Source organism: Passer montanus, unplaced genomic scaffold (genome assembly GCF_014805655.1).
Source record: "Passer montanus isolate IOZ18808 unplaced genomic scaffold, ASM1480565v1 scaffold186, whole genome shotgun sequence".
Lineage (NCBI taxonomy): Eukaryota > Metazoa > Chordata > Aves > Passeriformes > Passeridae > Passer > Passer montanus.
This window is the reverse complement of record NW_024366048.1, coordinates 129,226-156,543: the sequence shown is the minus strand read 5'-3', so window position 1 is coordinate 156,543 and position 27,318 is coordinate 129,226. Positions and strand designations below refer to the sequence as shown.

At 34.9% G+C, this 27,318-nt stretch overlaps 1 protein-coding gene across 1 annotated transcript in view; it reads right to left on the bottom strand.

The window, feature by feature from the left end:
* The window catches only part of LOC120500661 (cilia- and flagella-associated protein 47-like), a gene marked incomplete at its 5' end in the record, with an annotated part of 182,121 nt that overhangs the window by 34,761 nt on the left and 120,042 nt on the right, over positions 1 to 27,318 (bottom strand). The window contains 3 exons of the mRNA XM_039705832.1: positions 1,151 to 1,242; positions 1,877 to 2,036; positions 25,556 to 25,651. Of these exons, the coding sequence (XP_039561766.1) occupies positions 1,151 to 1,242; positions 1,877 to 2,036; positions 25,556 to 25,651 (348 nt within the window). The remainder of the gene's footprint in view (positions 1 to 1,150; positions 1,243 to 1,876; positions 2,037 to 25,555; positions 25,652 to 27,318) is intronic.

The following is a 27,318-nucleotide window of genomic DNA, read 5'->3' as shown; positions in this document are numbered from 1 at the left end:
ATGGAGTTAATAGTGGGACTCAATGATCTTAGAGGTCTTTTTCAACCTTAATGATTCTGTGATTTCAATGAAAGCAACAGCCCAATAAAAGGGAGATTTATCTTGAGGAGTGCCACTGAATTACACAAGAGCTTTAAATAACACAACAAACATCCACATCCATATACATGGTTCTAATGCTAATGAGACTCATTAAAGCCATCATTTTGGGCAACAGTTGATTACATGATAATATTCTGTTTCTTTCCTTAAGGTATTAAAGTGCAAATTAAAGAGATGAAAGCTCTAATTAATACCACATCATTGGCATTTGTCTACAAGTAAAGAGTCCTTAAGCAATATGAATTAATGACAGTACAAATATCTATTTCTATGTTTTTTCCAGAAATTGTTCATGTATCTTAATACATTTAATGTCAAAAGGTTGTCAAAAATTCACTCATTTAATCAATAAAAGGTAAGCTGAAAGGACAAGCTGGTTAGAATTGGTCCCACGTGTACACATTGAGCTGTAGTTCCAGATAAATTTAAAAAGCTGCTCACAACTTCCTGTTTCATAGCTCTGGAATTATACCACACCTTAAAAATACTGATGGTCAAATATATAAGCATTTACTATCCCCAGAATAAGTAAGAAACCTCCAAGAATGTCTTCATCTTTTAATGCAAGTTTACTTCTAAGGACCAAAGGGAAAACTTACTGCTGTTCACACTACTTTATATTCTGGTTTTGATTAAGAGATGAAATTCAAGGCTGAGAGAGGTAGCGAACATCTACCCCAATATTGCGCACCCTGTACACTCTCCAGAGGGTGTTCTGGGTATGCAAGAAGAAATCTACCCTTGAGTCAGTCCTTTGCTCAGCTTACCTTCAGTTCTCAAACTCAGGATTAATTGGGATACTGAAGGATACAGCCCTTAAGATTTACAACTGACCCCAATTCCTTTTATCCACAATAAGAACAAAGTAATGATCTAGATTTGCTTTGGAAGTGGGAGATTTTGATTTTAATATGCGATTTTATCTTTTTTTAATATATAGCTAAGTTCTGCTGCAAATTCTTGTGATCAAGCAGGTAAGAATATACCTATTTGATTTTCCTACATATTCTTAAATATATTGTTCAAGCTTTTTTCAAGCATTACCTACCTGATTTCTGCTGTGGTGCTTCAGGTGTTCCATTAACGGGATAGATCCAGAGTATTCCCCGAGCTTCCCCATTCTCTGCTACAATAACATTTCTAGAAAAACACAAGTATCAATTACACTGCTGAAAATTCTATTTCCAAAGTAATCTAGACTTAAGAGTTGTTGGAAAGGTTAGACTCTATTCTAGTCTATACTGCAATGCTTACCATATCTGAGAAAAGTATTAAATAAAATCCAGCTAACTATATATCAGCTATAAATTATATTATCTACAACTTAGATCCACTGAGTGTATTCAAACATTATAGATCTGAAAACTTTTGGCCTGATCTGCATTCTGTCAGGTTATGTTTACACAGATAGAATTTCTGCAGTTTATGAATTACATAAAAATATCAGGATGTGATTCATTATTATCCCAAATATATTGAAAGGACAGAGGTACTAAGAGCTTTAATTTGCTCAATATCCATAACTGCACCAGCAGCCAGTACTTTACATTTTCTTTATTTAAAGCAAGAATAGATAGGTATTGAAACAGACAGACATTTCACCCTGAATCTGCATACTTTGCAGGGTACATTAAAAGCTTTTGATGGATACCCACTGCCCTCAAAATCAGACACTGGACTGCCCTTGGGAGCTACACATGAATAGTCAATGGGATAAATGGTGACAGGATTGAGCATCTCAACTACTTTTTCCTTTCCTATTAGAATAAATTACCTGTTTAAGTCTGAATTTGATTCAGCAGTAACCTCATAAGGCCAGTTCTCACCATTTTCCCTCGTTACATGAATTACCACCACTGCTTTATAAATTTTCATTTCAGCTGGCATGAATAATATAGGGATTTCCAGTTTTTCTTTTGGAGCTAATTGGATTCCTGCAAGATGAAACAGATTGTTGTGGTATTTTGGAAGTTTTCAAAATATTTTCTATCATTTTACTCATATCTTTCCCTTTCCCTTTTTTAACCACTGTTTAACCTTTTATCATATTGTAGGGTTGCCCCTTAAAAAAATCCCATTTTACCCTGTCTTTGCTACAAACAAACCCAAAACAAAACCACAATTAAGTGAATGTCCCACATTTAATATTCAGAGATCATGTGTAATATATACTTGTCAATACCATGATTTTGTAGGCCCTAAGTCATGATTTCTTCAGTTGTGAGTTACATCTGTGAGTAATAGTGCATTAAAAAGATCAATCCAAAAAAAAAAAGCTCACATTCAAGACAACTATAATATATTTAAAAGAATCTTCATTATTATTATTATACAAACCACGCCTTTTCCGTATGATTTTTTATCTGATTGAATTTGCTGTTTAAAAAAAAAACCAAACTAAACTTATGCTGTCTCTAATGAAAAGAGCCTGATATTTTCAATCTTTAAGGGTCTTTTTCCAGTGTCTTGCCACTCTGCCAAGAGTCAAAACATCTACCTGAGCTATTTCAGAAATAATCCAAAGATTACACAGAGTAGAACAAGTAAATCAGTCTTTTAACTATAAAGCTCTTTGTTTGAAAAGAATTCCTGGAAGCTGCAGGAAATTACACTTCAGGGTCAGGGTTTCAGCTTTAATTCTAACTGCAGAAAATCCTCTTAGTTACAAGTAACTACTTCTACATTATGCTTTGAATCAGTTTTTGTGATAATATTTCACACTTTCTACAATGAATACAAGCTGCTGCAGGTCTGTGGGTGTCAGTCTCTGAGAATGACTGGATCTGCTGGAGTCACCCTGCCTGGAACATGCAGCACCCTCCTGGGAATTGCTTCTTTGATCACTGCAGGTGGCTTCATGCTCAAATAATGTCAGCAGGGAAACTTCACCTGGTGCTCCAAATGGTCACCTTCCTCCAGCCAAAATTCCTCGAGGGTGAAGACCTCAGAGCTGAGAGCTGTAGAAGAGTGGTGGTAGGGAAATTGTAATGCAGTCTTGGGAAGGATGAAATGGAAAAAAAGGTGAATGCACAGAAGTTTGGGAATGAAGGTGGAAGTGTTGGGAGACGAAGTACAATTATGTCATACAAGAATGGCCAGAAAGACAAAAATGTTCAAGTCCTATCAGGGAAGGAGAGAAGGGTTTGAAAAACAGTTCTCCAAAACACAGGATACAAGTCTGGACTCCTCATCTGCACTAATTCCCTACCAGTACTTAATTATAAAGTCCATGGGTGTTAAGCTTTCTGCTAGAAACACTCTTAAATTTAAATAAACTAACCAAATTAAGATGGGAAAATCAATCTTAAATTAGGAAAGTTGTGAATATTTAAAACCATACAACCCTGCAGGTTTTCTACCTCTCACAGTTAAAAAGGCCTCAGGACATCAAATATAGACCACTGCCTCACTTTATTATGAATGGGAAAAGCCATAAGACGTTCTTACCTAAGCTTATCCGAATTTCTCTATGTAAGAAGTTTATCAAATACTAATTATGAAAATTAACCAGCTGTTTTGCATTTGTGATTGCTTAATTCTTGTGTATTTGTAGAATTCATCATGGCAAGAGCAATTTGCATTTTAAATAATTACTTGAAAAGTTTTGTATCATGAAAGAGCTTGAAAATATCCTAATTAAAAACCATTAAAATATTAATATCTAAATGAAAAACCAAACTATATTTTTTCTCATTTTGATAAAGATTTAATATTTTTTAGATGTTTGAGGCATTATCTATCAAGCCCATACCCAAATTTTAAAAAATATACTACATATACATGCATTGTTGGCAACTACATGGTCAAAGTGAAAATCTTTTAAAATTAGCAGCTTATTTTTAATCCCTTATCTGAAATAAATAAGCTGATATCAGGCATAGTTATAATACTCCTGAAGACATCTGAACTGGGATCCACCCCTCTGGATCACAAACCCACTACAGCACTGACACACTATTCTCCCTCAGTGAAAGAAGAATCAGCTCTCTGCTGGGATTTGCACCCTTTGGGCTTACTCTGCTCTAGTTAACACAAAGGTATGTAATATCTTTAAAACAGAAGAATATACTTCAGGATGTATTTGCACTTAGATTGCCTTGAATCCACACATACATGTGGATTATATAATGTAATAATGTAAGCACCTTGTAACACCATTACAGCGCATCCTTAAGTTTCATTTGCAAAGCTTTTAACAGATGGCAAATAGAACAGACTGTAAACTTATAACTAGTTATATACATTACATTACATATTTTCAACTGTAGCTTAATGATGCCTGTTACAGAACAGAGCCCCTCGGATTTTTTTTAAATAGATTTTAATACAGAATCCATATGACAACATTCTGGGTCATTCTGGCAGAAAATTGGTTATTAAAGATGATGAAAAGACAAATTTTATAATATTGCTATTGAAACATATTGTATTCACATTTTTAATAAAAAATATGCTTAATAGAAGATGTTCATAATAATGGTATTTTTTATATCACAAGGCTTGCCTGCAGTTGTCAACTAACCAACTGATCATTAACTGCTAATACAGATTTATGTCATTATGATTTTGGCTAGTTAATAAGATAGATAAAATAGGCATAACAGCAAATATAATTTGCTTTTTTTTTCTTTCCCATTTAGAGAATGTGGGCTAGCACACAGAAAATAGCTCTGTGTACAACTTCAACAAAAATCAGTGCTATCTGCTCCTATTTGCCTCAGAACATCAAGTACTCTGCCAGGGATACCAAAAACTGATACCAATGGCTGATCCTTTGCCTTTGTGTAATTATCTTACTGCAATGAATATCCACAAATTCTGTGTAATAAATCCACAGGAAGTCCCTTTTCTGAACACAGGTATATCACATTTGATAAAAAGCTTTGGGCTAGATTTTGGTAATACCTCACTCTTCTTTCACTGTCCTACAGCCCATTAGGAAACAGTTAAATTTAGCAGAGCAAGCTCACTGACCCATTAAAGACTGAAGGCATCTGACTCCAAGGGCTGCAATTTGATTCAACTGCCTTACAAAGAAGTGTGTGGAGTTCTGCATCCTCCCTCATTTCATTTTTAGGTAACCTTTTGTTAAGCTTTGCCTCTAGCCCCCCCAGAGGCTGCTGGAGAACACTGATTCTGTAAAAGATTCCTCAGGCATTGAGCCTGGAACTCAGAACTGGATTAAATAACAAATCACAATGAGTATATTTCAAATTCTTGGCTACAATTCTTTGGGACACTGCACTGTGGTTGAGTTCTGTGCAAGTTTTGTGTCAGCCCTAGAAAGCTCAGCATTATGAGAACTGAAATTCAAGCAGCAGTGGATGCCAGTAGCTGGGATGTTATTTGGAAGGAATACAGATGGGTCAAGATGCATTTTTTGCCTCTACAGTAGATTAGGCAAAATGGTAAGAGCAAGCATACCAGACATGGTACTGTGATGGAAAGGAACAAAATGTGTTGCAATATGTCATCCTCCTATTGAACTTTAACCTAAAGCCATGTATTTTTCATATTAGTAAAGTGCTTTGCAGGTAGATTTTCTAGATGCTGAAGTGCATCTCCCTGATTCACTGCTCTTAATTCTGTAGCATCTGAGTGCCTCCCATTGATTTTACCCAAAAGAAGAGCAGTCAGTTCAGTCTCCTTTAATTGAAAAAGAGAGATGAGACAGAGCTCAGAATATCTTGTTGAAGTCTCATGGAGAATCATTTAGGAGGGGGAACTTTTATTTCTTTGTTTGTTTTCTTGATAGTTTCTCCATTAAAATTACCATAGCAGCATTTTGATTAAACGCAAAGACAGTTCTGCTAAAATTAGCACTGGCCATGTAAATGTCAATTCACTATAGTTAGGTCTGTTTTCTCCTATTATCCTCAGAATCTGGAAAGGGCAACCTCCAAAATATCCATACACAGCAGCTGCTGCTGGGGAATTATTGCTAATACCTTCTCAAGGAACTCATCCAGAAAAGGAGAATTGATATCAGATAGCAAAGAGTGAGATACTGCCAGCACACCAGTATCCAAAATGCATTGACAAAGTCAGACCTAGATATTAATTTCTTGTCATCTGCTGGAAGAGATAAAATCCTGGTTCACATATGAAAACTAAGATCTTTTATAGCACCTTCCCCAGAAGTGTTTCATTGCTAAATCCCAAGAGTCGACAGCATTTATATTTTGACTCATATTAAGGGTGGGTCCATTTTTGCTTGCATCTTTTTCTTTTTTTTTTTTAGTGGTTCCAATGAGGCTGCTTGAATTTTTTATTCCCTTTCATTAAAACATAATCACAATCCCTTGTTATGGATTCTAATTTAAAAACTGTAAGAGTAGCAGCCTGTTAGTTTTGCTATATCAGTATTATAATTATTCAGTCTCAATGAGTAAATATAAATAAAATATTCTGAATTGGCAGTCATCATACAACAGCCAACAGCTTTCATCTGTGGAGATATTCAGAACTTGACTCGACATGGTCTTGGACAACCTGATGGAGATGACCCTGCTTGAGCCACAGAGGGTTTGGATGGACAAGATGATCTCAGGAGGTTCCTTTACCACCTAAACAGTTCTGTGCTTCTAGAATTCTGAGGTCATGATAGATCAACAGGCTTTGTCTTGCTTCTGTTTTTAAGAATTCACACAAAATGCATCCTTGTTTGCAAAACCAGACACAGATACTTTTCTCATTTAATTGCAGGTGAAATGAAAAGCAGTGCACCCTACAAAGGGAAAGCACAAAGGCAAGAACAAGAGATCACCCTGACATAACAATTAGATTTTGGGTGCAATTAAAGACAAAGAAGCAGGATACTTCTAATTGCATCTTCTCTGGGACAAATAAAATGGAACATAATGCACTTCAAGGTATTTAAAGTTCCATACAAATAGCTAAGTAAAAGATCTTATAAAATAACCATGCAAAATGCCAAAAATTAAATTTGCCTCATCCTATGTTTTAATATTTATATAATCATTTTCCTTCCTTCAGTAAAGCTCATTTAGGTAAGTAGGGTGCAAGAGAGGTTCCTTTCACAGATGGTCCACGATGACTGCATTTCTAGGGGACTCTCTGCTTCATGAATTATGGATACTTGCACCAAGAGGTAGAGTTGTGTTTTCCCTTTCCTCTGGCAGTTTCACTAAATCCCAGAATACCTGAATCTGTAATGGGCCTCTGACAGACAAATGGTCCAATACCTCTTTCCCAGCAGAGTCACCTACCTGGACCACATCCAAAAAGGCTTTGGACATCTCCAAGGATGGAGATTCCATAATTTTTCTGGGCAACCTGTTCCAGTGCTCAATCTTCCTCAAAGTGAAAAAAAGCATTCTCTTTGCTCAGATGAGAATTTCTGTGTTGCCTGTCATTGGGCACCACTGAAAAATGCCTTTTTCTATCCTTTTTGCAGCCTCCCTACTGGTACTTATGCAGAATAATAAAATCCCTCTGAGCTGATGAATTACTTAGTTGAAAAAGTTAAGTCATGAATATGCAACTCAGATGCTAATAAACAATTTCACAAATGATTAGTTAAAACTTCATAAGTTGCTTTAAGAAAGACATGGCACAAATAAAGGCTTCACAGCATCACTACCATAAGCACACAATAAAATGTATTAGAACATGTTTATAAGATTTGTTCACCATTTTATGGATCTTGTATTAATACAATTTTGCATACTTCTGGCAGAGAGTTTCTGGATTATTTAATTAAGATTTTTCATTTAGAATAATTTCTTTCTGGTACAAAATAATGGATACAAGTTAAACACTTGCTATTTAGATTAAAATAAATGGATTGGAGAACAGGGCTCAGTAATTAAATATGTTGTTTCATTTAATACAATTTGTTTTGTTTTTAAATGAAGCATGTCTGAAAGGCCAAGTATAAAGTTTTTCTTCCATTTATAAAATTATCCTTTTCTAACTAATAGCTTATATTGCAGTTCCAGTAAAAATCAAAACAATTATTTTGACAGATATTATATTTTGACCTATTATATTTATTTATTGTTGAAGTGCAGTAACAATTGCACTTATAATGGTAAAATACACTGAGGAAAAAAAATGTTGCCAAGTACAGTAATTTCTCTGCTGACAACCAAAACAAGCAAATTCATACTTAAGACCTTTAACTCTGAGAAAACTTGAAAAAATACATGTAACAGAGATCATGAAAGTCATATTCTCTTACTGAGAGTAAATAACAAAGTTTTTTAAATCCCAATATAAAATTGCCATTTATTATATTAGACAACAAAGTCTCCATCACTTCCCAATCACATCTGATTATAAATTTTGATGTAATAATCTCCTGCAGTAATACACAAATCATGTAAAACCCTAAACTGATTTATCATAGATCACCCCTCTTATCTCTGAACTCTGATACCTACAGTTTTGACTTCGGGTAGTTATTACAGACCTGTCTGAAAATCAAACAGACAATGGATCAACATTCATATAGGGGCCACATTTCATTACATTTTACATCTCTGCTGTTACCTTATGCCCTTGTCTTGACACCATGGGGTTTCTTTGCAATTTTCCTTCAGGGGTGCTGGGGTGATGTGTTTGGGGTTCATTTGACAGAAATCCCGTCGGGTGGCACATCAGGAAAGCCACATCCAAATGAAGGACATGATAACAGTAAGGAAGCAAGGCTGAACTGAGCAGTACAGAACAACACAGGGCAAATGTCAGAGAAGGAAAACCATTGTAAATCCAGGGAATAGGTCAGCAATAGGGATAGAAAAATGAACAAACAAAGCATATGAGGAACCAGCACAAGAGTAACAGGCACAGACAGTAACTTGCAAAATGAACACAGCAGACAGAGCGCAGGATATGTGGAGAAGGCCAGACTATTATATTAAAGTTATTTGGCCGAGGTAATGTCAAAGAGATAAAAGAGTGAAGAATAATCAGGAATGAAAGTAGTAAGTTTTCTATTTATCCTACAGTCCAACTCTTATTTTAAAACTACATGGTGCATTGACAGCTTCTCTCGCTTTCTCCTTTCAAATCTACTTTTTTTCCTCCAATAATCTGAGAGTTGGTAGATCTACCCCATCCTCCTTTGACCAGTTCCTCTATTTAAAAATTGTTTATCATCCTCATTTTCCTGATGACAATTTTACATTGATAAAACTCTGTAGGTCATTCTGGCATCCAATATCTAAATGTCTGCAACATAGTAATGTCTTACATCCAGAGTCACTAAAAGCAGTAGACAAACTTCAAAGTTGAAGAAAAAGATGCAAAACCTCTTCCAAATTAGAACTGTAAAAGATGCAATACTACACCTCTTCTCTGAGTGATTCTATTCGTGGCAGAGTAAACAATAGAAAAGTAAAAACTCAGTTATGTTAGTTCAATTTTCCTTTCCTAAGCTAAATATTAAATTCAGTTCTGCACACTTTTAAGTATAATTGACATTCTCAGGAGAGACTAATTGATAAGTAGTTATACAGAAGACTATAAGCTCAGTGTGTATGGAGAGTGTTGAGCTGAGTGGAGAGAGATGGCCATATTTTTTAACAATAGGATCTTACATTCTCTACTTCAGTAACAGAAAATCTGCTCAACCTCTCTTGCCCCTCTGCTACAGTGTGTTAGTTGTGCTCTGTGTACAAAAAAACACTCTACAATCACAACCTGCCTACAATCTCAACAAAGTAGACAATCACCACACAAATATTTCGAAAATGCAAGAGCCACACAAGAAATGGCATATGCTTCTTAAACAAGTGTGACTTTCAATTTAGTGCCCAGCCACTAAAAACACGACCAAACCTTGTCCTTTCTCCCTTAAGAAAAGTTCATGTTACCCTAAGATAAAGTGCTAGCAAGTAAATTACGACTATGACAACTTCCCTATTTCTTAATCTTTTTCTAGATTGAAACATACACAAAAGTGTCTTGAGTTCATGCCTGAAAGGAAACTGTAATTGCTGCAGTTCAGATGTAATTGAATTTCTGACATACGTCAAATATCTGATTACTTTTGATAGATGTGTTTTTACTTTCACTTTAAACTTCACGGATATATGTATCTCTGAAAGCACAGTCAAATTCTGAAGCTATGGCAGATTTTAATCAAAATCTGCAAAGTGTTGTGAAATCACTAATGACACCACTGCTGTTACATCCTTCTACTTCTTACATACAACCAAAAATTGTACTTCTTGCTACAAGTATTCAGAAGACATATCACACTTCATACAGCAGACAGTAACTGGAAACAGTGTGACTGTGAGTCATATTTTTTTATACATAAATATATATATATAGAGAGAGAGAGGGAGAGAGATGCATTTTCATAATTCTGGTAAGTACACTTTTCATCATTTGAGGTTTTACAGGTTTCTGTAGTAAGGCAGAATTGATTTCTGCAATGGTTTTTTTTTTTTTGGTCTCTTCATATTCAAGAAAATAGATAAACATGGTAAGAGGAATCCCTCTTTAAAAGTAATGTTTGTCCATTATTTTAACTTGTGTCATAAAACAGTAGTGCAGTGAATGACAGAGCCCACAATATGCTACGTGCATTTCACAGCTACAAACAGCAGTATTAATGTAAGTGGACTAAGAGTAACTTCTTCTTAGCCTATCAAATTAGACAAATATTTTTATTGCTCCATTTTTGTATCCTTCTGACCCACTCTGTTTTGTGTGCAACATGCTGAAATTAAACACATGGCAATGCCAGCCTCAATGTTAAACCATGACACTTGTCAGCAGGTAATCTTCAGATTCCAAAATTCTGAGGAAATGATTTACATTTATTATTCCATCTGAAAATAATTCTGGCTTAAATGAGAATATATATCAAGCTCCTACCTACAAAGAAGAACAGTAAATAAAATACAAAGGAAATTATTTTATTTCATTAAAAAGCCCTAGGCAGAGCGCCAGATTTTAGAGCTGCAGATTCAGTCTTTAACTATTCTAAAAGTTGGCCCCTTAAATGAAACTTTTCTCATATTCACAGTTTTACAGCTAGAGTTCTTTGTCCTTGTCCTTACAGGTAGAATATTCAAAGGTCATCCAGAACATTGCTGCAATGTAACTGAAGCATTGGGGGCTTAGCTAGGAGCTGATGTCTTCAGAGAATGTGGATTTCACACAGAAATAGCCTAAGACACTAACAACAGCCATAGACAACTTGGTACTTAAACCAAGCACCCTTCTCTTCCTAATGCCAATTACGAGCTCAAGATGTTTCTTGTGGTCTATGGAAGTGAAAAGGAAAATATAAAAATCATGGGCTCTGAAAACAAGGTTGCAATACTCAATTCATAAGATTTTATGTAGGACTAGAAAATGCCTGAGAACAGAAGACCCTTCATTCTTTTTCTTTTTATTAGGGTGTCATTTTGATTATTTCCTTGGTGAGGAGAAAATGCAGTCAAAAAATAGCCTGGATGTCACTGCTGTTTGGTTTTATCTTATTTTTAGGAATGAGCACTGACTTCATTGCGATGGCCTCATACAGAGGCCAGCAATCATACCTCTAGGATGACAATTTATAGAATACATCTTGTATTCTGACTGCTCTCATTTACATGCAATACATGCTCCAGAGTTTAAGACCATCACAGAACAATAATTTGTCCCTAGAGGAAGTACAGAAAAAAATCCATCAGCAATATTCTCTAGAAAGAAACTCCGCTGAGCTGTCAAGTGCCTTTTTACTTTAGTGACATTTCTGATTTTTATGGACAAACTGGTAACTCACATTGACTTGTTCTTTTTTTAACAAGAAATGATTTCTGACAGAATCCATTTTTTCGAACTCTGAAAATTCACATGTCTACACAATATCATCTTTTATTGTCAGTGCAATCTCACATGCTGCTTATGTACATTCCTGCTACTCAATCATTACACCATGTTAGGACACATCAGTTTAGAAATATCCAGAAATGTTTTAACCCCGCTACAAAGATCTGGGAGATGCTGGGTCAGTGAATGTGACTCATGGCTACTCACCTGTAGACTCAGGTATAGCTACAGATCATATCTGAATTTCACTAAGACTTCATTCAAGTAACACAATATTTTATCCCTTGAATTTCTGTGGTTAATATGATAATTATTACAATTCTCCTGGTCCCCTGAGGGGCAGTTGAAATGTGGTATGAGTTTCCAGCCATAAAGACAATTAGCAGCTCATGGCTGGGGACTGTGCATTGATTCCTGTTGTGTGAACAAGGTTAAAATCATCCCTGCAGCTGTAATTTAAAGCAAACAGTAATCAAATATCCAATAAATATATGAGCTGCTGACCTCTGAAATTCAGAGATTAATATAAAGGGATATACTTGAGGGCCTCATGAAAAAGAGCAAAATGCTTAGAAGCAAACATGTAGGAAATGAACTAGATTAAAAAACCAAATAAAATTAAGCCTAAAAGCAGGAATTAATATTAAGATATTCTGCAAGGGATCAAGGACCCAAATTGCTTGACAGTGTCAGGATGATTCTGAATCATACGGAAGACAGGCTTTGGATGACTCAATGGCAATTGGGAGCTGCAGTGTTTCTGAAGAGGGGTGGCTGCTGCAGATCCTGTACCTCTCTGTGAACCCAGAAATGGAAACCATTTGGTTTCCAATGGAAACCAAATGATACACTATCAGCCACAATTCAGAAGGCAAGATGACTACTTCATTTTCACACAAAATACAAAACAAATGTCTAAAATTTAGCTTTTACTTTTTTTTTTTCTTTGCACAAACTGTTTGACTTCCCAGTAAGAGACCAGTTTTTTTTTTTATTCAGGAAGGAAGAAAATGGATAATTTCTAATTCTTTTCTAAAACTTAGTTAAAATATAGCCATAGATAAAACTACAATACCTTCCTGGAATAGAAAGGAGACATTTTAGGTCAGTAACTGTAACTTCCTCTGACAATGACTTGTGGAGAGATAACTGGGAATGAAAATTTTCATGCAAGTAACTTAATCGAGATAATACATTTTAAATCTGTCAAAACAAGAAGCTGCCAGCCTTCAAATCTAAGCCATTTTTTCTCTCCATATGGTTTAGACTCTAAAGCAGCTCAAGGCACAAGTGATTTGCAGCCAAACACTGAAAAAAAGTAGTAACAAATGCATTTCCCAACAGCTGTTTGTCATAGTGTGAACTGAAGAAAAGGCAGAGGACAAAAATCCTGTGTGTAAAGATGACAAGGAACAGATCTTCACAAACTGTCATTTGGTATCAACCTAAAGGAAAAAAAAAGCTTATTTTCTGATACATGGCAGCAAGGAGTTGGAGAAGAGTAGAAAAAAAGAGTTTAAAAAAGAGCAGTTCATTTTCCTACAATCTATAGTTTCTTCTGGTTGAATATATTGGGACTCAAAATTTCATTTCCTTTTTAGGTATCTTCTTTTTGTATATAGACTAATGACCAAAAAACTTAAAATGCTGAATCTTTAGAGTCAATAGGCTACAATGGTAAAGAAAAGAAAGTTTGTACAGGTTGTATTTATTGATGGTACTTGACTTCTTGACCATGTTTTCATGCTGATGTAACAAAAGAATAAGAAAAATAATATAATGGAAATTCGGAAAATGTTAATTCAGAAAATTCAAAGTACTTTTTTTTCCTTTTTGGGTTGCATTATTAAAGCATGTTTAAAGGATATTAGATTATGCAGATCTCTGTTTCTTCACAGCTAAACATTTCAGTCACTATGATCACCTAACTTGAGTTAAATACATAGAAAGAACTCATTTGAAAAAATCAAGGTTCAGTCTCAATAACTCTTCTTGAACAAGAGAATTTAATTAGGAAAAAAACACAGCCACTTGATTTAGAACTTGTCAGCAATAGTGAATCCTCCACGTTTCATTGAGAATTGTTCTGAGAATTAATTAAGCTCATCGTTAAAAATAGGTTTCACTTTTAATTTGCCTACTGAATAACATTGACTTGTTTTAAGTCCCTGCTTTTTTCTGTGACACTGAATGCTTCATCACCAACATTCTGCTTTTTAGAGAGACACGACAAACAAATTGACACCAAAATTCTCTTTGGTCAGTTAAGTAATTAGGGCCCACTGAATCTCTCCCTCTCATCCTCAATCATTTAAACATGCTTTTATTGCAAAGAGGAACAACAACTGCAGAAGGCAACCCAGGCTAATTAACATCGTATATCAAATACAAGGACCCTAGTAATAAATAGGTTTCAAGAAGTTTGGAAAAAAACCCTGCATTTCTTCAATCAATGAGATTGGCATCAAAAAGCAGAGATACCAGAAAGCAGGAAAAAAGGCACTTCCACTTAATTCAGAGTTGGGAGAACTGAGTAAATCTATAGATCAAAGAAAGAAAACACAAAAACTAATTCTTGATTTGGAAAAGGGATAAATCAGTAAGAAGAAAAAATTAACAGGATAGAGCTTGTGATTTTTCATTTGAAAGGATGTAAAGTAAACTGAAATGATAATGATTATCCAAAATTTCCTCAACAGCTACCGACAAGCTATTATGTTGTCTTGTGTCATGTGCTATTATGTGTGATAAAGCTGATTTGCTTGTTTGTGCATGTAGAAAACACATTGTTGACACAGATCTGAAAAACAGGCCTTTTCAGCAATCAAATTCTTATTTTCCTATTTAATGGAAAAGAGAAAATTGTATACAATGGCTAGGAAAAAAGAAATTGAAACAGCCCCTAAGAGGACAGCATGCAATTCGAGTTTTGTGTTCTGCTGGTAGTATGTAGCAGAGGTAATAAAAAAGGTAACAAACCTCAGGGATTAGCTGAAATTACTGGCACTTATTGTGAAAAAGGCAGAGCTACCTGTAATTAATAGATATCAATCTTTATGGGGATATAATCTTTGTTTTATCTTAGTATCTTTCTAAAAGAGAAAATTACTTAATTTATAAGGGAATTTCAGTGCTTGTGAAGAAATCAGATAAAAGAAAATTCAACATCAGAAATTGTTGCAATACTATAGTTTTCATCTCAGTGTAAAAACATTCTTATAACACAAGCAGGTGAACAAGGCAATCAAAAAACATTATTTGCATTAAGTTCATCTATTACAAAAAAACCTCTCAAGTTAACTACACTGATTTTAACACCTTAAAGTGGCAGTTAATAACTCCAATTTAGAGATAAAAGAAACAGTCACATCATGAAATTTGACAGACCTCTTGACAGTTGCACGGGATAATTTTCATTTTACGTCTCCTTTTGGACTTCGTATGAATATTTGTTTTTAAAATGCTTCACCAAATGATTATGAGAAAGAGATTATTCTTACCTTTCAAGCCTCTGGGTTTTATTTTGAAACAACAATGACATAGTAAGGGAAAATGCTTATTACATTTATGCCACTGTTTCTCTGGTTTAAAATTAATAAAGTGCTAAATTCCTTCTCTCAAGTAAGAGAAGATTTGTGAAAATAAAATTATATAAGTACCTTAACAAGATGTGAATGCAGAAAATACTTAAGGTTCAGTTCTCTTTCACTACCCATGTAAATTTCAGAGGTTTTAACTATTTTTGCAAACACAGGTTTTACCTAATGTAGTATATTAACAGTAAAAAGACTAAAAACCTTGAACATATACTACTGGTAAAAATAATCTCCTAGCAAACAGAGTCTGAGAAAGTAAAACCCTATTCCAATGCTCTCATGGGCCTTTAAATGCGCTGTCATTTCAAAAGATGCCATTACTGTGCAAAGAAGTAAGCTTAATTTCCCTCCTCTCAACAGATGATACTAGGCCAAGTATGTGATACTAGACTATGAGTGTAATAAAGCATCTTATGTACATTGTTAAGATAAACTTTGATGTTCAATGAAGCATTTTGTGCCGCATGCTTCAGTGGTTGTGAGATAGTAAAGGTCACAATTCAAACACTTCTCAGCTATTTGCAATGCAAGTCCTGGTTCTGCATTTCTCTAAGAACACACAAATGATGTTCAGTACCTGATACCAAAATCCCCTCTGTTGATTCACATACTATGGCTTATAGGCAGAAAAAGCATCACACTGAACTAAAGGCAAAGTCTGGTACATCTCTGCCTTTTACACACAGCAAACATAGCTCAAAAAGCTGCCCACACTCTCTTTTTCTCTCTTTTTGCTGGTTTGGAGCTTGCATGGGTTTTTTGAGCTTGGTACCAGCAATGCATTTAAAGAAATAAATATTGTTTAAACCTAAATATTATTGTAAAGATGCAAGATTGTTGCTAATGTTGATGACTGAAGGTATCAACCTGATCTTCATGTAAACAAGAAGGATTTCACATAAATAATGTAAAAGCTGAAAATAAGATCCTGTATGCATCATAAAAGGCAGAGAAGAGAAAGATGAATTTTTGCTGAGACTTATATGAAGAGAGAAGTGGTATTAGTGATATGCATTCTTTTTGCAAATACCGTCAGGCAGGTACAATCCCAATGGCTTTATCAAAACAAAATGGGCCCTGCCTAATCACGCAGGCTTTGTGACAGAAAAGTAAATCAGGGAATCCAAATTCCCCCTGGTAACTGAAAGATATCAATTTTAATGAGATTGTGAATAATTCATTATCTTTCCCATAAAAAAATATATATTTTGAATAATTTGTTAATCTTAGTAATAGTACAGCAAAATATCTAGGGAAGAATGAAAGCAGCAGAATATGAAGCATATGATGTTAATTTTAATTAAATTATCCCACCCCCGCTTCAGGGAACAGCTTTAAAGACCCCATTTGGCACAAAACTGAGCTACAGCATTATTGGTCCTGGTTATATCTTAAAAGCAAGGAGAAATATATAATCTTGAGGTGAACATACAGATTATGGGCATACCAAAGTATTTATCAATACAATTAGCCACACAAATAATTCCACCTCTATTCACACCACAGCAGTTAGAATATATGCCTGAAATACACATTTATATTCCCTGTAATTACAGTGCAAGTGAGGCAGATGTTTAAATTTAAATTCTTTGTGGTATGGGGATTGTCTTACCTACCTAAAATTCATCAGATTCAAATATGCTACTGAGCTGAGACTGAACAACCCAAATGCATCTTTCCCTATAATGAATAATCTGACTTTTGAATCCAGCTGTTAGCAGCTCTTATTTCAATTAATCACATACCCTACCACAAAACCAAATATATTCTTTAAGATTGTATAAACTTTATTATGGGATATGTAGGGGAGAGAACACAGACCCTCTTAAATGTTACATCTCCTTATTCAGAAGGACCTTCTCTGCTACTTGTAAAAAACATTGGATCTATCACCTACACTGCAAAACTAAAGCTCAGACAACACTGACTTCACTAAGAAGGAGAAAATGCACATCTGCATGCCCAGAACACTCTGACATCTTTCCTAACCAAGTCAACTAGTCCTGAAAACTTTGTGACTAAAATAATGAATAAAAAATAATATTTAAAAAACACCCTCTTCTTTCCTTTCAATTTCTTCCTGTCTGCAATTCAGACTGAGATTTCAGGTAATTACAACTCAGAACATTTTCAGACAGCAACAGAAATATGTATCTATTGAAGGGTTGTACAACTCTAAGTTGAGAAGGTAGACCAAAGAATTTATAGAGCTGTGGAAAATGTGTAGAAGCAAGTTAATTGTTTGGCGGGACAATTATGGAATGGCCTGATTGTATTAATTTTACTTGTGTGATTTTTATCTTTTTTTTAATCTTGTTTTAGAGAAATACAAGATAAAAAAAGAGACACTCTTGTGTAACGCACCTGAGTCTATGCTTCATTGCACAGAATTCCAAAAGAGATTCCAGGCACATCCTGCTGTTCACAGCACTTACAGAGAATACCAAGGGTTTGCAAATACTTCTTACCCTTATCTTCTAAATACCTGTGCCCAGTGACTCCTCACACTGCACTGTAGCCTGGACTTCTAAGAACATCTCATGCTACTTGGAATGAGAAGGGTCAGGACAGGGACTATCATAAATATGTAAAAAGCTTAACACTTGGGAAATAAGACCTTTAAAATCAAGCTAAAGTACACAATTTTCTGCAAGCCAAATTCTGATTAAGAAAAACCTTAATGGTTTCCTGATTTTAAAGCATGTGTCACTATATTGAGAATTCTCTTACCATTGTGGATAAAAAAATGTTGTTTAACTACTGAATGCACACTACATATATATGTGTGTATATATATATATATATATTTCTCTTAGGTTGTGTCTTATACTGGACACCCATTCTTCACTGACTAAAGGAAAAAAAAAAATAAACAGTGAAAACATTTGACAAAAAATGTTCTAGAAAAAACACAGTATATGAAAAAAAGAACATTAGTTCAGCAGTGTAATTACCAAGCACTTTTAAGGCATAAAACATCAAAGTTCAAAGACCAGTTTCAATAATGCTTTCTAGCATTCATGCTTTAAAATAAAATCTGTGCCCTGGAAACTTACTCAATAAGGTAAGTTTAAAACGTTTCTCTCTTGGAAAGTATACAGTAATTAAAACAAACAAACAAAAAAGTCAACTAGCTCTTCTTTCCCTCAAACCCTCAGACCTACTTTTGAAAAACTTAAAATATTATCATGATCTTCCATCTCCAAATGTTCTTGCAGAAAAAGTTCAATTTCTTTCCTACACATATCCCACCTCCTCGTTTTAAAATGTTAAGGGAGTATTTTCAAGAATTGTTTTCAACCTCTATAGGAAAAACAATTCTGTAATTTTCAAAACTTCCATAATTTTTTTTCTATTAATATCAATGCCAGTAGAATGGAGTGAGTTTTTTGTTGTTTCTTTCATTTTTAGTCTTTTATTCTCTCCCCACAAGGTTAGATGAGCATCTCCAACATACCTTCAAAGTTTCTCAGAACTCAAGAGCTAGATAAATAAGCAAAGTCAACTTAGAAACACAAATTTAAAAAACTACAACAAAATCAACAATTTTAGTTCCCAGGCAGCAAATTATCTAGTTTAGGGCAGGAGGGAAACCTACTCCTCACTGTATGTTTGGGGTCCAGCATGGATTTGGAAGCATCTTGCACAGATAAATTTAATGAGAGACAGAGATGTCATTGTTCCAAGAGCAGAGGAGGATGGGGGAAATGGGAATAAAACAGACATCGAGAAAATCAAACCTCTTAATTCGCTCAAGAAACAACTAATCAATACTGCTGGTAATTTCCCCACTGTACATGTGCTCTGGAAACAAAAGATTAGTGCAGATAATTTTTTATAGCCAGTTTAGAGCTAGACATAGATTCACTGAGTAATTTACAGATTGAAACAAATCTGTATATCTGGAGTTTTCACTGGGTTTATGACCTAAACAGGTGAAGGCTAGAATCAAGAATCAGGAAGAGGGGGTGGAAATAAGCAGCTCTGTCCTATTCAAGTGCACATCCTGACTCCATCTTGTCCATCAACAGCTGTTATCAAATAGATTACCAGCAATATGTTATTCAAAGTCAAAATTAATCATCTTTCATTTTCTAGTTCTATTGAAATTGAAGGAGATAACTTCTTATCAAGTTATAAAGCAGAGCAGATGATATTTTTAAATAGAGAAATAGGCCAAGATAATGTAAAATAACAGCCTCCCCTGAGGTGATTTGCATAGTTTAAATGCTCTGAAGTACTATACTCTAGATGTTCAGTAACAAATCATGATATTCTGAAGGAAAACTATAGCACGGCCTAACTACAATCTGTGAGGCAATTATAGCCTGAAAATATGTTTTTCATGATAAATCCACATAGGAATTCTTCTGTTCATCTGCGTGAGACTATGCAAAATCTGGCTTTCTGATGTCTTCCCTTCTTTTATTTGCATCCTGAATATTTTTCCTTTTCTCTTCTTTTTCAACATCAGGAGAGCATGTTGAAATAGATAAACCATTTCCTTATTCAGTCAAGGGAATGTACTGTTCTACTCCTTCAACTCAGAGGATTGTTTTTAAGAGAACAGTAACAGAGAATTTTTGTGTATTGTTACAGTGCTGCCTTTTGCTTCCTTAACTTAATTCACTAGAATGGATTCCTGGCAAACACATGTAAAGATTTGTTTACAACATATAATCTGTAAAGAAAGTAAAATTCAAAGGTAAAAAGAGGGCATATAATAGGCCAAATAAACATATACAAAATATGTATGGCCTGAAGAGTTTGCAGGCAAGTATAAAGAAAAATCTTTAAGCTCTGTCCTTCTTTACATCAGAAGGCATTTCTGCCTTAAAACATGACACAAAAAATTCCCTACTGGTTATCCCTGTGTGAGGGCAGCCTCAGGTGTGCTGTGGCTTTAGAGAGCTCTCTAAGGTTTTCCTTGCTGACAGCAGAGACAACCAGCACTCAGGAATGCCACCAGCTTCAACTCATTGATTTTGTCAGCACATCTCTCTAGAGATAAATATGGCTCAGACCACATCATTTTTGCTGTCACCTCCCAGGACTGAGTAATGACACCCTGTTTCTCTGTCAGATAACATGAGGACACTGCTCTTTCAGAATCATTTCACGGGGAGAGGCAAGCCAGGGTGATTCAGCAATCAGGAAAATGCCATGTACATGGATTAGGCCGGGAATCCACACCTTCATTTCTGCTGGAAATTTCACAAAGTACATCTACATTTGCACAAGCTTCCACGTACCATGATAGTACATCAGAGAAAAAATGAATGAGGGAAAATGCCAGCTGGAGGTTTAAACAAGGAACAGCCATACAGACAGATACCCAAATAGGGCCAGGAAGGGAAGTCATCTTGTCTTGCACAGACACAATGAAATAGCTTCAAGAAAGCTATTTTGTAGGGAGCATTAACAGCAATTTCTTCAAAAGCACTTGTAATTGTTTGAGTAGCAGGTCAGCTGTCAGTGATGCAGAGTCTAACTAGGTAGAGCAGAGCACCACTACTTTGGATTGATTCTACTGACAAAAGTCATAAGGTGTGAGAAAAATAGCTAAGAAACAACTCAAGGACTCAGTAAAAAATTTTTGAAGTGAAAAGCTATAAAAATGTCTATGGAAAGAAAAGAAAGAATCAGAAGGTGGCAATATCATGGATGAACCCATTCCAAGACATAAGCTGACCAGGTCTCAAATGACTAATGACAACCTGGCCAGCAAAGATACATCCCATGTCTCATTGGGAATACTGACCATGGTAATATCTACCCTAGCAGTGTGTTAGTCCTGGTTATCTACTGCATGTATCAGACCATAAAACAAACAAGTGTATTCTGAAATTACACAAATCCTGCTTGCAAAGTCTCTCTCTAAAAACCAAAAGATGCCCACATCAAAAGTGATCCCGGGAGGAAGGAATCTCATACTCTAAGGAGGACAGGTAGGTTTCTCACTCAGAGGACAAATCAGTGAAGACAGTATTAAAATATTCTCAGGAAGCTCCTGGTTAAGTGACTACCAGGGACAATGACCAATCCACAACAGGATACGGCCTGTCAGTAACCCTTTTTCTGACAGACTGGTGCTGAGGACACATGGACCACAAATTTTTCTAGATATCCAACAACCAGTAACTCCCCATCTAGATGTAGTCTCCCATCAGTCAGCCTCTGTTCAATACTCATAGTAACATAACAGAACTGAAGTTAAGACTGACTTGGCACACTGAATTGTCCCTGGAGTTAATCATGGACCCTCTCACAAAGCCAGCCCTAACAGCACAGAGGGAGCAGGGACAAAAGCAGTAGCAGAGTATAAGAAAAAATTAAGATGTTAAAGGTAACCTGATCTAGCAAACTATGTCCCTTCCTAAAAATGACAGACAGTAGAGTAGAAAGAAAAGATGATTTGCAGACCTAAGAACTGCATATACCCACAAATGGAAAAACACTATCAGCTGGAGCCACTGATGGTGGCCTTCAACAGAACCTCTGATGGAACTTATAAAGTGTAAAATTATTCCTGCTTGCTGTGAGGGACCAAACTTTGGTCATAAAATGCAGCTAAAATATAGAAGAGAAAAGCAAACTTAGTCTTTTTCAACATGTTTTCAAAATAGTCTGCTAGAATGGAGAAATATTTCTCACAGCTCTTTAGCTTTTTTTCCTTTTCTCTGGCTCTTTAAGTCATTTAGAGATAATGAAAGCATTATAAAAGAAACAGAGAGGAACTAAGGACAACCAGGGCAACCAAATATGTTAGTTTTGTTGTTTTTTCAGTCTTTGAAAGAAATAATAAGAAAAAACAGACTGTGCATGCAAAATTACTGAAAGAAAAAAGCAGATGTAAATAAGCATAGGATTCAAGAAGCAAATCTTGAAATCTAGTATTTTTAGGGAAATGGCCTGAGGACCTGAACAAAATTTATGCCATTTTTTAGGTGAAAGTAGTTCAAAAGCCAAATTATCTATAACCATAGTTGACTGTACATGACATTAAAAGCATGCTAAAATGCTTTCTCAAAGAATGTTGAATAAAATATGAAACTGTAATAGCAACATACTTCCAAAGAACATACATGGAAATTTAGTATCTCAAATTTGATTGCCATCAACTGGTTTTACACTGCAGGCAGCTCTTTGGAAAATGTCTCACATTAAATACATTTATCAAATATATTTCACCTTTCCTTCCTAAGTGGTTGGCAAAGTTAACAAATACATATATTTTAGAAAAAACCAAAGTCAAATACATATATATTAGAAAAAACCAAAGTCAGAAGAAAAAATTAAGGAGTTAATCACAGAGTTCTCCATGGGGAGATAAACATGATACAGGTGACATGGCAGCTTAAAATATACAAGTTTTAAATACAGAACTTGTGCTGAAATACGGAGAGAGATATATCTAAAAAGCATGTTCAGCCAACTGCCCTGTTTACTGCTCCTGTTCAATGCTGCACCAAGTGGTTACAACAGAGAGGCTTATTGATTACCCAGAACAGCAGCTAAGCTATAACATGTGATGACTGGAGGTTGAATGTAAAGTGAGACCAAACCTTCACTCTGAGGACTGAGTGAAGTGACACAGTTCATGTTACTGGGAAGCCAGGGCAGGGAAGAAAGGTACTCTGCTCTCAATACCAATTTCACAGCAGGGTTAATATTTTGGATTTCTTGTGAAAGGATGATGAAAAAATGTCTCCTAGATTCTTAGACTATCTCAGTATCTCAGAATTTCTACCCCCAGTTGTTAAGAGTGAGTGAGGGAAAAACAATCAATTAGCAACAAGCATGAATTCCATAAGCATGAATTTTGCTCGTAAAATGATCTAGCAATCAAATTCCAGCAAGTCTGTCAAGAATATTTAGTTCCAACACATTTTCAAAGTATTATTTCTTTTTTTATAGGGAATAATGGTAAGCACTAACACCTGCATCTAATCTGATCTTCACCTACTGATCACATTATTAATATATTTCACACATAAAAGATGAGGAAAAAGTACAACTTTTAAAGATTGCTTCACTGTTCTTATATTTCTTATATTTGTGAAGGGATTACACTTTCAGTTTTACTGTGTACATGAACTAGATTGTTTTGGACAGTTCCTCACTGCTTCAGTGAAAAAAAAAAAAAATATAAGATCATGGCAAAAGTCACAGCTTTTGTATTTGTCTGTGTAAAATGTGCTGGTTTTGGCTGGGGTAGGGTTAATTTTCTTCTCAGTGGCTGGTATGGGGCAGTATTTTGGATTTGTGCTGAACACAGTGATGATAATATAGGGATGTTTTTGTTATTGCTGAGCAGGGTTTACACAGAGCCAAGGCCTTTTCTGCTTTTCCTGCTGCCACATTGGTGAGGAGACTGGTGTGCATGGGAGGCTGGCAGGAGACACAGCCAGGACTGGTGACCCAAACTGACCAGAGGGATATTCCAGACCATGTGACATCATGGATCAGAGTGTGAAGTGGCAGAAAGAAGGAGCAAGGGGGGATGTTTGGAGTGATGGGGCTTGTCTGCCCAAGTCACTGTTAGACGTGATCGGCTCCTGGAGATGCCTGAACACCTGCCTGCCCTTGGGAAGCTGTGAATGAATTCTTTGTTTTCCTTTGCTTTGCTTGTGTGGCTTTTACTTCCCATATCAAACTGTCTTTATCTCAGCCCACAAGTTTTCCACCTTTTACCCTTGCAATTCTCTCCCTGATCCTGCTGGTGAGGGAGTGAGTGAGTGGCTGCTTGGGGCTTGGCTGCTGGCTGGGATGAAATCATGAAAAAAGTATATATATAAAAATATATATAAACATGACATGCAGATCAATTCTTACACCTTTTTTTCTTCCAAGTTCTTCTTTCTATAACCCCTAGAAAAGTTTTGAGGCATAGCAAGCTTCCAGAAGGGAAAACAAAAATAGTTCCTTGCTGGGAACAGTTAGGTCTGCAATAGCCTTTACAAAATAAAGACCTGTCAAGTACATCTACAGGAAAATCATAGCATATGGTAAATTTTTTGAATGAAATTGTAAACAAGTGATCTTCATTTCATATTTATAAATGAAGTCTTTAATGTGAGATAGACACTACTTTTTCAAGGAAAATTGTATAGCTTTTTTGATATTTATATTAACATGAAACAGATGTTCACACATATTTGTGGGGGATATGAGCAAAGAAAATTAATTTATTTAGTAAATAATTGAATATATTTATAATTTAACTGTGTGTTCTGAAATTAGAAAGCATATCTGAGAAGTAATCAACAGAAATAACTAGTAGGAGAAATATTTAAAATAGCTACAGAAATCTACTTATCTTCTATACTTCATCAATGAATCATTTTAAATCATTAAAATATACAATTTCAGTGATAATGCAAGACTTATAATAACATCAGATAAATCACATAAATTAATTATTATCATATACAAGTCAAAAATAAATTTTGCTAACAATTTTAGTAATTACAGCACTAAAGATATTTTTTTCCTTTCATATCCCATCTCAGATCAGATATGACCAGAAATGACACCTAAAATTTCATTCAGGATAATAAACCAAATAATTTAATTCTTTCCCGATAGATTTTTAATTGAAAAGTACTGTTTTCTGTATTTTCCCATGAAAATTTTCCCAGAAACTATGCACCAGAGTTATCTTAAAAACCCCCAGACAAACAACAAATAAACAAAAGCAAAAAACAACATACAATCCCCCTGAACAAAGCAAAAATTAGTTAAAGTGACTGGAAAGGCTGAAGAGAAACATAAGTGTATTTAGAATTAAACAATTTTCTTTTTTGTTTTCTGTTAATTTGGTAAAAATTAAAAGCAGTTACAATTGTTCAACTCTTTGGGTTTTGGAATTTCTTTTCTTTTCTTTTTCTTCTTAATTGATCTTTCAAACTACAGAAATTTTATTTTCAAAATAATTTTCTTAGAAATTTTTCCACTCTGGTACTTCATGTTTTAGGAAACTGTGACTTGCTGCAGATTTAGTTGATAAAATAAGTAACAATAATAGTTTAAATAATATTAAGGGTTGAGGCGCTACATACCTTGTGGCTGTTTAAACAGAAGATGAAAAACAGATTCGTTACAGGTGGCCTGGGACAGGACAGATACGCTCAGATGCTCATTCAACAGCCCTTCATCTAAAAAAAAATTTTTAAAAATTAAAAATTATTTGTGGAAACCCATTTAGAATTCAAAATTGATAGAACAGTTTCCCTCATAAAACAGCTTCACAGACAGGTTTTATAAAATACATCCTTGAATGGAAGCACATAGCCCCTTTTTTCCTGCTCTCCTTAAAGGTCCTCTCAATATTTTCCTCATTGTGAAGTAGAGATACAATATGGATATCTTTCAATACAGAATTGAAATGAAATAACACAGCACCAATAAAATGCAAAGTTTAAAATATTTTCAGTTAAATAACAATTAGAGATTACAAAATAAACTCTTTTCTAAATGAAAAATATCAAGTAGCAATGAAAGCCAATGGTGACATCAAATGTAAGAGACACAGGTTTAGGACCAGCAGTACAGATACAGCTGCAGACAAGATTTGCTTTCTTGCCAGCAAGGTACTGGATCAACCAACAGATCACTTCATAAAGACAGAGGATTTAGACATTATTTAGATTGTTTCACTGATCATTGTCAATGCTGTGGATAAATGAAAAATGAGATAGAAAAAACTCGTTTGAAGTCCAATTTTATAAACACATTTTGGAACCAAAGGAAATTCTTAGTAGGAAATATGTCTTAGCAGCCAACTCCAAGAACCTGAGACGAATAGATAGACCATATCTGTATAATATGTCATATTAAAAGTGTGGTAACACTAAATGATGAACTGCTGACAGGAAAATGGAATACACAGGACTCATCTCACAGCCAGGGAACACTGTCATTTGGGGTTATGGAACAAAGTTAAAATGGCTTTAAGAAACAGAATAATGATCAAAGACATTCAGGAAGGCAGAGAACAGCTCTTTTGGCACTATCATTTTTGGTTCTTGGAAGAAGAGAAACAATCCCAAAATTATTTCACCTCAAGAACAAGGTCTCAGGTTTCGGAAACCAGCTTAGAGGTTCAAAGTTAAGATTTGCAAACCGTGAGGAAATAAAAAAAGAATTGAAGGGCCCTTGCCAAATATTAAATGATGGGTGCATAAGAAAAGCCAACATACTTATTTCAATATATCAATAAAACAAATGTATCATCTTCTTTCCTGACATGGGAGACAGCAGTGGCAAAAACATAGCTATAGTGAAATTTTCCTCTATTATATTAATTATTCTGTAAAAATTCATTTCTATTTTTTTTCAGGATGCTGATAAGCTGAATACTTTAAAATTGCCCTATTTGAACATTTTTGCAAACTTTGAAATATATGGCATTTTTTTAGCTTCTATCCTTCTACACATTCAGCTAAAAAGTAATTTTCACGCAACTAGCTAACTAATCTTGAGATCTTTTAAATAGTTACACTGTATGAAATTAAAGGCACTTGGTTATTCATGATGCTTCAAAATTGCATTTATCTCTTCAGAGCTTCACTTATACATTGCACATTATTTTTTTAGTTGGTAGCTAAAACAATTATTTGAATTATGTCAGAATCAGCAAAAAGTGATGTTAGTACTTGTATTCTAAATTGACTAGATGACTAAAAATAGTATTTCTTCACAACTTTACTATTTCACTCTAACATGACATAAATGTATATATATATATATATATACACACACATATACATATATGCAATAATACTTAGTCCAATATATTTTGTCTGAAGGAAAAATTACCAAG